The sequence below is a fragment of the Eleginops maclovinus genome, chromosome 6, assembly GCF_036324505.1.
Source record: "Eleginops maclovinus isolate JMC-PN-2008 ecotype Puerto Natales chromosome 6, JC_Emac_rtc_rv5, whole genome shotgun sequence".
NCBI classification, from domain to species: domain Eukaryota; kingdom Metazoa; phylum Chordata; class Actinopteri; order Perciformes; family Eleginopidae; genus Eleginops; species Eleginops maclovinus.
This window is the reverse complement of record NC_086354.1, coordinates 13,807,809-13,823,083: the sequence shown is the minus strand read 5'-3', so window position 1 is coordinate 13,823,083 and position 15,275 is coordinate 13,807,809. Positions and strand designations below refer to the sequence as shown.

The window sequence follows — 15,275 nt, the reverse complement described above, 5'->3', positions numbered from 1 at the left end:
CATTAAAATTAAATATATTAAGAATTGAACATTTATACACATTCTTGGTATATTTCCATTTATTGGTCTACTTTTTTGGATGTACTGCTGTGGTTTCATATCCTCAACCCTTTAATCCATATTTAAAGTACTGGAACAATATTGAAAATATATATTCTTTGAGTGCCTTAAGATCATTGGCTTTTTATCTGTTTTGTGAAATAAAATAGTGATTGTAAAGAAGCTTTTAATTAAAAATATTTTAAATACTTTACATCCTTAAGTGAGTCTCAAAACAACCCTGACATGTTAGCAGAGATGTGTTACTTCTTTTGAATGTTTGGCTGTCAACAGTTATATTAGCCATGCCCAGATAAATACTGTTTATCTTACGTCTGTCATTCTTGTGACTTAATTTTTAACAGTTTGTAGAATGGCTATGAAACTAATGGGAAACAATCACAAGCACTGATAACACAATGTTGTACTACTCACATTTTTGCACAAGACATAACACAGAATAAAGGAATATGTTGAACAGATAAAATAAAGCAAACAAACTCATAACATCTCAAAGGGATTCACATTACATTCCAGCAAGATAACCCTACATGACCCTACATATTTGATCAATAAACAGAGCATACTTTACTGGCCTTCACAAAAAATTAGTCATCAGAGGCTTTTAATGAGCCCACCTGTTGCAAGCTAATTGAACACAGGTGCAAGCATTGGCTGAAGCTGCACCTGCCTTGTTGATTGGCTGCCTGGCAGTAACATGTGCCAGTATTAAAAGCAGTGTCTCATACTTCATTGCAAAGTGCTCGCCATCTGCTCTGAGCTTGGGTTTACAGTATGGCAGGTGACAATGGAAGGGGAAACGGCTCGATTCCAACTGCAGCAGTCATATTAGTCCTGTGTGCTTTGACCTACACGTCAACTTGTTTAGCTTACATAAGCTGAGCAAAAGAGTTAATGAAGATGATGTTGGTGGGGCGATGGGGACAGAAATAAGGACAGGAACAATTCTCCTAAATGGGAAAGAGTTTAACTCCAAGTCAGGATCTGCTTCTGCTCCTGCCACAGGAAGTGATGGATTGCTGCATATTGACTCAAAACAATCTGATGGCAGAGGTAAGATTTTCCAGTTGTCTGCTCATTTGATCTACTGCATGCAGACATTTTGGAACTAAAATCAAGGAATTTGGCCTGCAGTAATGTTTTTATCTGGACTTCTAAAGGTTTGTTGGAGACCTCACAGCTGGGGGACAACATGGTTGATGAAGCGGCATGGAGGCGCTTGAATATTTCCCTGACATGTGGACAAGGCAAGATGAAGTTGAAAGCTACGGGACCTGGAGCTGCTGACTTTCAACTGGACATGGGTATTGTGACAAAATTGTATTAAATCTGTTCATTTTGAAGCTGTTAGTGCAAGACAAGTTGGTATCATTCTTTTTTTTCTCCTCAGGCAACACCGATTCCCTGCTTTTGATCCAGGTGCCTAAAATCTGTGGCTATTCAATGCAGCAAAATGCGCTTGGTCTCATTTTAGTTGTTCCATATGATGGCTGCAATGTGATAATAGAGGTATGCGTTTTATGTCAAATAATGCAACACAAATACTAACAAGTGGCACATTTTATAAGCAATTTAAAGATGTAAATCATTTTTATTTTATATTGCTTAACAAAATGTTAAGGAGTGCAGCTACACTTTGTTGGCATGGTACAGCCAACTCTTTCAGCAAACACAGAACTAAGTTAAGTGTACATGCCATAACTGTTTTGCTTGTTTCAGAATGAGAGTATGTGTTGGCAATGCGTTGGCTAAAGACTCCAGTAAAGTTCACCTGCCACATGTTGAAAAGTTTGGCTTCTACAACCCAGAAGCCTGCTCGTCAGCCAAGGAGACTTCCATTCCCCCTCAAGCCCTGGAGCCTGAATCGTCATAAGCGTCATCTTATACAGCCCAACTATGATCCATATTTATATTTCTATTTGTATAACTATTACTTGCATTCGATGATACCACCACCAACATCTGCTGCTACAACTACTGCTAAGCCTGACACGACCCCTGTTACGACAGAGAACCCCCCTCAACCCATGCCTCCTGCATATCCATATTATTACTATAATTATTACCCTTACTTCTATCCATACTACCCCCAAAATATCCCAGTTGTGACTATCACTGCCCCACCTACTACTGGACCTGTCACTAGTGGGATGACCGCTACGACCACAACAGTGCCAACCACCACGACGACGACCACCACCACCACAGCATCGACGTCAGCCGCGATGACTTCTCAAATACCACCAAAACCTTATTACCCATTTTATACATATCCTTACTACCCTCCAGCAGGACAACCCAATCCAGGACTCCCTTACATTTACTACAACCCATATATGCAGCCTTTCTTGGGAAATCCTCCATACCCTACATATACACCTATGAAACCTCCAATTAGCACAACTATGCAAGTTACAACTGCTCCGACCACAACTCCAAATAATGCAAGTCCTACAATGATGCCAACAACTGCCTCTGCTTCTAAAAGCACTTCTGCTCCTACAACCACTACTGCTAAAACGACGATCACTACTGTGCCGCCTAAAACGCCCTGCACTAGCAAAATGACACAAATGCCAAGCAATGAATACACAGGCCAAGCGCGTCCATATGTTCCATACCAAGAGTCTCCTTTTACTCCATACGTTTCATTCAAGGCTGGTAAACTCCCAAATGACCAGAAGTACATGCCTCAAGCTGCCTACAAATCTGGTCTCCAGGCTCGAGCACATCCAGGCTTCAACAACTGGCAACCTGTGCCCTGGTATCCACACTCTATGGGGGAGAACAACCAATTTGACTGGACACTGCCTGAGGCAGATTAATTGCAAATGGTACGTATCACTTGTGTTTGAAAATGTTGTATTGCATGAATTTGTAACTGTTAAATCTCTCAACCATAAATGTCTTTGCTTTCTTTCAGGGGCTGGTGTCCTGCAATACTGAGCATTTAATAAACCAGTTTACATTTTAACCCTGTCATTTGTGATTTATCTGTAATGTATTATTATTTTTTTGATGGGATGCTTAAAACAATTGGCATGTCCTGGGTGTGTATTTTTCTTACAAAGACATTTGGCAAACTTAACTGGCTTCCTTTAGTTTTTGTACCATGTTCTTGAAATGGTGCTAATTACCTTTTTAAAGTCTGCGCAGGCTAGGGTTTAAAAAAAAATCTACAGGCTGCTAATCATACTCCATAGAACAGCACCTAAAATGGCAATTGTCACAACCGTTATGCCCAGTCTGACAACTACATTCCCTTGTATATCATGTAGGCCTAGTGATCATCTGAAGTAGCTTGGTACCTGATTAAAGGACAAATCTTCCACTAAGTTGAATACACAATTCTTCATATTCAGCATGTTGCCTCATTCTGTGCTTACTCTATTTAGCTTTAACATTTAGACTAATATAAAGAAAGGTCATTCAATAGTTGGGTACACAAGACTCATCACATTACTGCTCCATTAAAGCTGCTAAAGAAAGATGGGTTGTACATGATGGACTGAAACTTGATAAATGTGGTATGATGCTCCAGATATCTTGAGTAAAAATGGAAAAACAAAGCATTTTTCTACTTCAGATCTGACAGCCTCTGCATTTTGATTCTCGTTATTTTTCTTTGAAATCCCCTCATGCTTATGTACTCTCATACAGCTTGGGAACACACCCCATTCTGTCTGGTCCTATATATTTCCAAGCACTGCTCTCTCCTCTGGGCGCCTCGTGATGTTGGACACGCACACAAATTCACACATCACTGAAAATAAGCCACACATGACCAGAGGCATGTAATGCTGCTCTTTGAAAGCAAAGACGCACATCTGTAATTTTTCTTTATCGTTTACAACTATCCTTGAGCGATATTTGGTTGGAATAATGGAGCGCTGAGCTAAGGACTAAACTATTCTGAAGAGGACCCTAAAATTCATCCTCAGGTCATATATTCTTTGTTCAGCATGGGAGAAGCAATAGTTTTTTATAGAATGCTGCAATTATCTGCATGTAATGATTGCTGCTTTTGAGTTTTTATTTCAAGAATCTTAAGAATTGGTTTCAAACATTGAAGGTGAGTCTTTAATGTATGATTTGACTTTAGGAAGGAACACCATCTTATGTATTTGTGCTTTACATTGAACATGTTCATTTTATGTAATTTGTGTGACTTCTGTTCATAAAGACTAAATATTAAATATGAAAGTAGTGTAATCAGACTAGACAAAGTGGATGAGGAAATTATATATCGCAAAAGATACTGCTATAATTACATGTTTATGGCCATACTGCAACTATTTTGAACTATTTGTTTGTTATAATCAGGACACAAAGACGTACCATGGATATCAAAGACATTGAAACATCCAGCCTCTAAGCATTTGATTTCAGTCAGAGATCTGTGGCCCTCCTCTGAATAGCTTCACCCCATCTGTGGCCATATTCCTTTCCAGGGCATTTAGTCCCTCCCCCAACCCTGACATTTGCTCCACCCTCTCCATACAGGGAGCATTTATGGAGGACAATGATGTGGACATGGATGAGGAAGAGGAGGAAGAGATACTCAGGAGAGAGACCACAACAGGACTTTGGTGGGAGGAAAGTGGAGAACATGGCAACTGTGACACACTACACCCGAGAGGGGGAAGGGGCTGCATGGTAAACAGCCGCAGTTGGGCCGAGGAGCTTCAGGATATCTTTGCACAACAGACAGAAGACTGTTACAGTGGAGGGCGAACCAGACTGCCCAGCATCTCTGTGAGTGATTGTCTTTCTATCTTTCTGTCTGAGCCACATATGCACTAAATTATTCAGGGTTAATTTGTTCTGACAAATTCTACTTCAGCATACTTCTCAGTATAACAAAAAACACATACAAACTTAAGTTAAAAAATGAATTTATTAAAAGCTGACAACATAAAATAAAAAGTCCCTTTATAAAACACACACTTTCAAATTAAGAGTATGTTTAGCTCGTGTATATACACATTGTATGATTATAAATGTGTATATCGTGATAGAAATGTATGAAATAAAAAAGGTATTTGGCCTCTGAACCTGATAAATGATGTCTCAAAATGTTGCACCCTTCATTATGACAACAGTGAGAGAAATGACTGTGTGTTTGTGTGTACATGTGCTTCTCCTTGCACATGTGGCTACGTACACCCTTGTGCTACCTTGTCTCTCTTACAGCTCATCACAGATGACTCAGTGGGGGCTGGATGAGACATGATTAGGGGACAAAACAAACAAATAACGTGCAATTAGAAATTCTCTGTTCTGCTTTTGGTCAACGAGCGGAAGTCGGTGCTGCTCAAAAGGGCTCGACATTTGGGCTATTTTTAGCACAACATACCTCTCCCATTGCCTTGCAACCAACCATGTGCTTTTATCTGTAGATCTAAATAGTCTGTCTCCTCTAATCAGGGCACATATTTCCAGCCGCTGCAATGTGTTACTTTGCAAAAAAAAGCAAGTGAGAAAGATGGAGTAGCAGATAACAGATCAGCAGACCAGTACTGAGCAGCTTCATCTCCCCCCTCCCTCTACCATCTCTCTCCTCTTCCGCTTTCATCTCTTCCCACCCTTTCCTCTCCTGTTCCCACATCTCCCCCCTCCTCTCTCTGCTGCCTCCCCCCTCCCTCGTTCTCCTACACGGAGCTGCAGTATATGAGAGGGTCTCCTGAGTCTAGCTTCACTGCAGTGTAGAGGACAGGGCGGCTGTTTCAGTACGATGCGCTGAAGGATGGTGCACCAGGAGAAACGCGTTTACCAGGTGTGTGGATTTGTGTTGTGTGATTCTGAGGGTGTACTGTAGCAGATGTAGCATAATATTTACAGGTAAACATGACAGTTATCCATCATGGTGAAGCTGCTGTAGAAAATTCTGCCATAATGGATGAATGGATGTGTGCTCGAGAGGTGGCGTGGGTGTGTTCATATGTGATTTTCACCTGTTTTTATCTCCGCAGACAAAATGAAATAATTGAATCTCTCACATAATATATGTGTGTGTCTTATCATTTAACATGCTTTGGTTTGTTCCACAAATGAAACTATTGTACATAATTTACAGTGACCATGAGCTGCTTGGGCTTCACCACATACTGTCTTTGGGAAGGTTAAAATAGGTGTGTGTGTGTGTGTGTGTGTGTGTGTGTGTGTGTGTGTGTGTGTGTGTGTGTGTGTGTGTGTGTGTGTGTGTGTGTGTGTGTGTGTGTGTGTGTGTGTGTGTGTGTGTGTGTGTGTGTGTGTGTGTGTGTGTGTGTGTGTGTGTGTGGGTGTGTTGCTGTTAAGGAGGAAATCTAAACCAGCTTTCTGAAGTGGATAAGCAGGAAGCAGAGCGTTGGTTGGAAGAGTGAAGGCCATCATCTATTATTTGTGCTCTTACATCACAGCCTCATCTAATGATGCGTCACAACAATAGAAAGGGGGTGTCTGTGTTGGCTTTGTAGGTTTGAGGTTATTTGGAAAGAACTGTAACATGTAGGAGATATCTAATTTTAGAGATGTTATTCAATGGCGGTGCGTCAGAGGCACAAACAAACACACGGAGGTAGCCTTCTGGGCATTTGGTACAATCATAGATTGAAACTTTACCCATTTAGCCAGAATGAAGAGAAACACGTCATGCTGAAACATTCTGTTTAGTATTTTGCAAGAAAAAAACAATCAGACTTGAGGCTTTAAGGTTTTAACCCATGCAGCACACATGACCTAAAAATGTTTGCAGCTGACAAAAAGAAAATGAGATCTAAGGGCAGCTATATTTGGAGCAGAGATAAAGTGAAAATGACGTATGATTCAGGAGAGGAGGAAAAATGACACGATTAAATTACGACAGTTGAACTAGATGCTGGAAAACCTCCTCCATGTACGTAAATCTTTTTGGGTCTAAAAAAAACAATAGGTGTGAGATAATTTTCTTAGATGAAGTTGACAAACCAATAGCTGAATGACATACTGTAGCATTTTGAAGCATCGGCACAATGTGGTTTGCACAGGATTTTAAAAATGTTAATGAGGACATTGGCTGCTGTCTTGATAATGGACTGTTAATGGACAGACAATCAAAGGAAAATCATTATTGAAAATGTACAGCAATTATAATGCTGTGGTTGCAGGTGATTACCACAGATGTGTTGATCCCTGTAATCGGGTCTCTGTAGTTTCAGGACATTTAACAGTTAATGGACAATAATTGATACAGTATGGATATTGTTCTTTTCTTTTTAAGTTCTGCTGTATAGTGCTGCCTATCCTAGGATGCATTGTGTTGGAGGCAGTGTCATGGATAGGATGTCAGTCAACAAACATATTTTACTAACATATTTGGAGCAGAGTTTAGATTTCCTGTTTTACCTGAGCTGCATGTCTCTGAAATGTGGGAGAAAATCAGACCACATGGATCTGCCATATGTGCCTTTTTAATTGCAAAAGCATTGATTATAGGGACTGTTCAACGGAGGAACAGGATCTTTTGTTTTCTGTGTATGATGGGGTGTAAAATGTTGGATAGATTATTTTAAACCTCATATTTTTTGAGTCACAGATTCTTATTCTTATTCTTTATTAGGATCCCCATTAGCACTAGCATAAGCATTGGCTATTCTTCCTGGGGTCCTCGCACACACAAAACAAACATTAAACAAAACTAAAAGCAAAATAGAACAACTCATTTCATCATATGAACAATGGTATACGAAGTGAAACAAAAATGGTCATCACATTTTAGCCATCATCACAAGGCCAAACAACAGGCACAGTTACATTTTACTCTGTAATGCTCATATAATGTTTTAGCAACCTTTTAAAATGTACTTGAGAATTTTCCTGAATTATGTGGACTGGTAAAGAGTTCCAGCTGACCATGGCTCTGTACATGACTGTTTTCTGTCTGATATTTGATTTAGATGTGGGTAATACGAACCTTCTTTCTATTGCATGTCAGATTTTTCAAAGGAACAAGAGAGGAGTGTAATGTAAGGAGTGATGTCTACCTGTTGTCTTTTTTCAATAAATGTGTTCGCTAAGCTATGATAGTTTGTAAGATATTTATACAATTGTGATGTCTGTGTCATTATGTGAGCTAACAGCTGGATTATCCTGTGAAATGTGTGAAAAGCATAAAATTGGATTGCATGACTGCAACATATTTTCCATTTACCTTTTCCCACATAACCCATAATTGTCCCTCCTCAGTTCCCTTTTTTTCATTTAATCTCTCTCAGCCAGGAAGTGTATTTATAGCTCTAATTGAAATAACAACTACACACTCATCTTAATAATTTCTCCTGTCCCACTTGGGCATTCAAGCAGAGATGGGACTAAAGCAGCAGCAGCAGCAGCAGCAGCAGCAGCAGCAGCAGCAGCAGCAGCAGCAGCAGCATTATTATAAATATTCTTTATTTTCAAGTATTTTTCTCCATTTTTCTGGCAGGCCCAGAGGAATGACAGAGAGTCCATCAGGCAGAAACTTGCCCTCGGCAGTTTCTATGACGACGAGCCCGTCATCTACACCAGCTGCAGCAAGAACGGCCTCTCCTCCCGGTGGGTTTGGATAGAAAGTGTGTGTGTGTGTGTGTGTGTGTGTGTGTGTGTGTGTGTGTGTGTGTGTGTGTTTGTTTTAGTCTATTACGGTTTGATCAATGAAGCCCAGCACCAATATTTTTGTTAGCTTCAGAGAGCTCATACTTGAGATCATTAGATGATTTCCCTATAATGTTTTCTGGTACGGATGGAAGGGGAACAATGAAACACACCCTTGCGAAGAAAAAAAAAAGATCTGAAAGCAAGAAAAACGATCTGAAAGCGAAAAAAAAAATGAACCTGAAAAAACAAGATTTGAAACTAAAAAATGTCAAATCTGCAACTGAAAAAAATAAGGATTCAAATATCAAAATATGTATAAAAGGGAATTATGGAAATAAATATTTGATTTCAAAAAATTGCTGAACTGAATCAAAATAATAATCAACCTGAAAAATTATTTTAAATACGTATTTTTAGCTTGAATACATTATTGTATTTTTCAAAGTTCAGGATAAAAACTTGAACTTTCAAATAAATTATATTTTTTTGAAAGATCAAAACTTATGACCCTGATTTAGCTCCATGCATTTGCTGCAGCCAGGAAGTGACACAACTGCTGCGTAACCAATTCTGAAGATCTCTCACCAAAATATTCTCAACTGAAGTTAGAAAGTGGCAACAGAGTTCAAAGTCAAAGACAACTTTATTGTCTTTATTGATATTATCCATTTGGGGCAGGGGGGAGAGGTGGGAGGAAGGGCATTCAGCATCATGACAGCCCGGTGGAAAAAGCTGTTTCTGAATCTGGTGGAGCTTGACTGGAGGCTGCGGAACCTTAAGACCTGAAGGAAGGAGGGTGAAGATGCAGTTGGAGGGATGGGAGGGGTCATCCACAATACTGAGTGCTTTGTAGGTGAGGTGGGTGTTGTAAATGTCCAGGAATTAACAATAACAACGCATACCCCAAAACTGACAATGGGAGACAAGGGCAACCCAAGGCCGAGAACACTGACTTTAGGACTAGAGGGATAAACTGAGTAAAAGGCCTTTTCCTCAACAGGTATGACGGATAAATTCAAAGGAAAGAGTTTCCCTGTGAAAAGGATATTTCACATGAGTAATTGAGGTTTTGGAAACATGCGCACACTGTGAAAATAGTTGCATTACATCAGACACAAGCTGGTTAACCACATTTACTTTACATACAACACCATTGTACTTTATTTCATGACAGCTTTGACCTCCAGTAACTCTCTGGCACGTTGGCTTTTTTATTATGAGTGGGCGTTTACATCAAACAATGGGGCCACCCCGCTATGTTACTGGCTGCTGTTTAAGGAAGTGCTGTTCTGTCTGTGGCCCACATGCTGCTGAAAGAAGAAGTGATGCCAAATAGAAGTCAATAGCTGTTATTGGTCGCACTGGAGTCATGTGACCTCCAGTGGAAGTGACGTTCACTCTCTTGAGTTCAACTTGGTGTGGAAATTCCAACACCGTCCTGTCCGGTTTGTGATGTTGTATAAGGCATTGTTGTTATCCCAGTTTAAGAGGAGGTTACTTTGGGTTGATAGGTTCTTTCAGCCATATTATAATGATGTGGAACTGAGTGAATGGTCTCTTCAGATCTTGGAAAGGCTGAGGTTGAGGTGGAGAGCCTGTTGTTGTTTTGTGGCTTTAGTTGTTTCATTAAAGCTCACAGTTGCTTTTGTTCCTACCTCACCGACATCCATTCACTGCATGGCCAAAAGTATATGGACACAAAACCAGAATATAATGCCAAAACTATGGCCAGTGATATGCTTCAACAGCCTGCATGGTTCTGGGAAGGTTTTTTTACAAGATGGCAAGTGGTGCTTGGTTTCCTCTCAAATAGGCTCAATAGGGTTTGAGTCGATGCCTGGGTCAAGCCAGTCAAGGTATTCAACATCAAACTTGTAAAACCATTTCTTTATTTACTTAATTTATATTAAAACAGGATAGGGTCTTCCCCAAACTGTGTTCAGAGAGTTGGAACCAGACCATTGTATCATGACATGTAATTACAAGCTGTAGCTAAGGATTTCCCTTAATTGGATTGAGGACAAATCCACACAATGAGATACACTGTCACACCAAAACTATGAGTACATGTTTTCAGCATCTTAAAAAGGGGGCTTTTAAAAAAAACAAAAGCAAAAAAATTGCGTATTACAAACAAACAAGTCACAAACAGTCACAAGTTGCCATTTGATTTAAAGAAACAAAACCCCGCCAGTGCTTTTCCAGTAAATATAGCTGATTGCTAGTATAACCTGACAAATGAAGTACAGTGCGATTTAGAGGACATGTTGATGATAGTTTTGCTTTTTGTTGAAATTACAAGGATCATTTAATTTTATTGTATTTATTGGTATTCTTAAATCTGCGAAAGCTTAAAACGTACAAATGCATTTTGGCCTTTAGACTCCTCATCATAACTGCATGGTGTTTTAAAAATGTCTCTAAAATGTTATCTTATTGAGACCTAAATTATACAAACACACATAAGTCCTACATGATGTGTTTTCTTTTTCTAACATTAACACAATCTTCAAAATAAATCAGTAATTTCCCTTTCTCCATGATTAAACATGAACCATTTCAGCAGCTCTAACTGAAGACCAACATTTCCCCTCTTATGTTCGTCACTGTTTATGCTTTCCCCTCAGACTGCAGAGTGGGGTGAACCTGCAGGTGTGTTTTGTAAACGACAGCAGCAGTGACAGAGACAGCGATGCTGAGGACAGCAGGACAGAGACCAGTCTGGACACACCGTTATCACCTTTGGTATGAACAGCTCGGAAAGTGTCTCTGTTGCATGTGTTCCGCTCTGTGGAACAAACATGTGTGTGACATTACTTACATTACTCCTTGTACAGAGCAAGCAGAGCTCATCGTTATCGGACCGGGACACAGCAGAGGAGGACTCTGACCCGCTAGATGACTGCGGCGGGTTCTGGCGGGTGCAGCGGAGGCTGCAGGAGGAGGCCCGTGTGGCACTGGCTCTGGCTCGACCCATGGCCCGAATGCAGGTGGAGGTGGAGAGGCAAATCCAACTGCACAGACGTTCACCTGTGGCTGACTTGGTTAGTCAGTGAGAGGGAGGAGACACATACAGATCAGGGGATGTGTATGTGTGTGTGTGTGTGTGTGTGTGTGTGTGTGTGTGTGTGTGTGTGTGTGTGTGTGTGTGTGTGTGTGTGTGTGTGTGTGTGTGTTTGTAAATATCCTTACTATATGTGTCTTTGTTACAGTAAATACAACACAATAAAAATGACTAGAATTGCAGAGATAGAATGTCAGTCAGGGGTAATAATTGAATATTTGTGTGTGACTAACAGGAAAACCCGAAACCTGTGGGACAGTGGGACAGCTATATTGACATTTGCTAACTCATACTTCAGTTGATTTTAATATGCATTTTGACCGTTATATTCTTTATTTACATTCTGCGCCATTTTGCACATTTTGACATGCAGTAATTTCCCTTTTGTGTGTGTTTACATAAACAGCTTCCCCATCTGCCCCACATCAACGAGGGCTTGATGAAGAGGAACCTGAGGCGAGGGGACATGAGGGACATGAGTCTGGGACAGCTGCAGGTCATCACGAATGACTTACACTCACAGATTCAGAGTGAGTAGAGAGTCCTGACGGACGGACGGACGGACGGACGGACGGACGGACGGACGGACGGACGGACGGACGGACGACAGACAGACAGACAGACAGACAGACAGACAGACAGACAGACAGACAGACAGACAGACAGACAGACAGACAGACAGACAGACAGACAGACAGACAGACAGACAGACAGACAGACAGACAGACAAAAATCAAGTGGCATACCACTGTTGGCATGTGAAAAGCATTTTTCTTTACTATGTCAGATTTTAATAATGTACACTGCCTGGCCAAAAGAAAGGTCACAAGCCTGTGGGGGGCAGTGCTATGATCTGGGGTTGCTGCAGTTGGTCTGGTCTAGGTTCAGCAACGTTATGTGCCCAAAGAATGAGGTCAGCTGACTACCTGAATATACTGAATGACCAGGTTATTCCATCAATGGATTTTTTCTTCCCTGATGGCACGGGCATGTTCCAATATGATAATGCCAGGATCCATCGGGCTCAAATTGTGAAAGAGTGGTTCAGGGAGCATGAGACATCATTTTCACACATGGATTGGCCCCCACAGAGTCCAGACCTGAACCCGATTGAGAATCTTGGGGATGTGCTGGAGAAGACTTTGCACAGTGGTCTGAATCTCCAGTCATCAATACAAGATCTTGGCAAAAAATTAATGCAAGACAGAAATAAATGTTGTGACATCACAGAAGCTTGTGGAAACGATGCCATCCAACGAATATTACAGTGTGTGACCTTTTTTTTGGCCAGGCAGTGTATAATAATTGAATATTGATAATGGTTTGTAATTGTTGAAAAACCTAAGGGTCTCAGACTTTCTTCATTATCCTGGGTTATATTAAATACGCTGAAAACAAGGTTTTCAATAGCAATGATGATGATGCTATTGAAGATTTGTGCTATTGTGTGCCAAGTAAGTGGTCAAAGTAGTATACCATTTCAGAAATGATGTTGGTTTAAATCCAGCTATCCTCCAAGTACCTCTGAAATATAAAATGGAGGTCAAAATATCAAAACACTTAATCCTTGATTCTCCCCCCTTCCAAAATCTTTTCATTGACCACCATAGTAGAATCTTCAACAACACTTTAATCTTAATTGGAGTTGATTACATGTTTAATCTTACACAGGTCTAAATGAGGAGCTGGTGCAGTTGTTGCTGATGAGGGATGAGCTGCATGTGGAGCAGGACGCCATGCTGGTGGACATAGAGGATCTCACTAGGTGAATCACCCTTTTCTCTCTGTCAAAATCTCTATTTCTAACCTAAATGTAGCCGGAGATGAGTAGAACAAATAAACTGTAGTTCCACAGGTACTGTTCGCCTGTGCTCGCTTTAATGTACTTCTTGTCTTTGTTGTGACAGGCATGCTCACAGCCATCAGCGGCACCAAGCAGAGAAAGCTATCTCTAAATAAACACCTCGTCGACACGTGTCCGCCTGCACGTCATCTTACCTCCTGCTCCATAGACTGTCACCAGTGTTACTAATAAAAACTCCATCTGTGCTGTTTCTGGAGAACTAACTATACCTGTACTGTAATATTAACACACAGACACCGCATAATGTATCGCACCACAAGATGTTGTTGAAGGACAGGGCATCTAAAAAGAGGCTGAGTGATGGCTGGTTTCAGTATGGACACAGTTGCATTTGGGCAGGCTTTTCACCTCCACTCAGCATGATTAAACATGCCATATTTTGTAGAATAAGGTGAATCCTCTCAATGTAATTGCATCTCCTAACCCTGATTTACCTCTTCATGATTTTGCACAGTACACTCATGTTAATGCTGGGTTGGTGAGAGCACCTGCACGCCCTGTTTCTCCCATGACTGGAAACGTATTACCTTGTAGGGGCCACACCTTGCTGAACTTTTTATTTTGTTAGTCTCTATATCATTCAATAGGATTGATCAGTTTATCTATGGACATGCTTTGTCACCTGTATCGTTTATCTTACTAAGAGCACTGTGTCATCGCTGTGTAATTCACTATGAAACACCTACTACTCTCTGAACTGTTGCAAAAATAATGAGCACTGTGCTGTATTGCAGCTTCACAGTGTAGTTGAAATGCTGCTGCAGCTTTACAGTGGTCTTGTTATTTGATAGCTGATACAATTTCCACCTGCTTTAAAATGCATTTAGAGCTGTACTTCTCAAATCCATATTTGTCCAATAAGATAACATGTATCGGGGATCAGTTCCTGTGCAGTGGACCCAGGTTCAAATCCAGCATGGAACCATTTACCCTTCTCAAAGAAAAGATAAGATAAACCTTTACTAATCTCTGTAAGGAAATTCAGGGGTCATAGAAACAACAGCAATAACAGAGAAGGTAACACAGGATAATGCAGGTAAGAGTTCACACAGAGATAATAAGAATGATAATAAAAAAATAAGTAGCCTAAATGTCTTTATGAAGTCGGTAATATACCCAAATTTACAATATATGGTTTGAAAAAGGGTCAATAAAGAATAATTACAAACATGTAAAACTAATTAATCACAACCAAAACATATATCTATTTTATCTGTTCAGAGGGTTTATAGACATACTGTATGTAAATGTGAAAAGATGCTTTATTAAAAAGGATGAAAAACATGCCTTGTTGTCTGGCTGTGTTTAAGTGTTTTCACTCTCAGCTTTTTCGGAATGTTATTTAACACCAAGTCAACCTTTCTTTTCTATTAAATGCTTCATTGATTAATGTACTACAAAATGATTGTACAAATCAAATCTCAAGTAATAAATGTTTCCAGTGTGTGAACTTTGTTTATATTTTGGTGGTTTTCGTGAGAGTTCATTTGCATTTCATGGTCTTGTCATATCTTCAGGGGTTTATAAGATTATCTGGAAGTCATTACAAAAACATGCATAGAAATTGTTTCATTGAGCAATGCTTGGGAAAATAAGTCCGCTCTCTTTGACGTATTCAGCCTCAGAGTATCATGGAGGGTGCAGCGGAGTTTCGGCTCATTCACACATTCACACTTGTGTAACCGAGTTCTGTGG

At 40.3% G+C, this 15,275-nt stretch overlaps 1 protein-coding gene and 2 long non-coding RNA genes across 4 annotated transcripts; all 3 read left to right on the top strand.

The window, feature by feature from the left end:
• Positions 1–774: 774 nt before the first annotated feature.
• Positions 775–1,588, top strand: LOC134866473 (uncharacterized). Its single transcript, XR_010166043.1, has 3 exons — positions 775–1,113; positions 1,221–1,364; positions 1,451–1,588. It is a non-coding gene; the product is annotated as an uncharacterized LOC134866473 (long non-coding RNA).
• A 200-nt stretch (positions 1,589–1,788) lies between these two features.
• On the top strand, positions 1,789–3,034 carry LOC134865694 (uncharacterized). Its single transcript, XR_010165986.1, has 2 exons — positions 1,789–2,894; positions 2,984–3,034. It is a non-coding gene; the product is annotated as an uncharacterized LOC134865694 (long non-coding RNA).
• An 867-nt stretch (positions 3,035–3,901) lies between these two features.
• Positions 3,902–15,030, top strand: LOC134865470 (schwannomin-interacting protein 1-like). 2 transcript variants are annotated; one of them, XM_063884997.1, is made up of 8 exons: positions 3,902–4,132; positions 4,564–4,815; positions 8,501–8,610; positions 11,280–11,397; positions 11,490–11,696; positions 12,123–12,246; positions 13,388–13,481; positions 13,624–15,030. In XM_063884997.1, exons 2-8 carry the CDS (start codon positions 4,573–4,575, stop codon positions 13,673–13,675), a joined length of 948 nt encoding a protein of 315 aa, XP_063741067.1. In that variant the 5' UTR covers positions 3,902–4,132; positions 4,564–4,572; the 3' UTR covers positions 13,676–15,030. The 2 variants fall into 2 exon arrangements, with proteins under 2 accessions (XP_063741067.1, XP_063741068.1); XM_063884998.1 differs by lacking the exons at positions 3,902–4,132; positions 4,564–4,815 and adding an exon at positions 5,604–5,836.
• Positions 15,031–15,275: the final 245 nt, after the last annotated feature.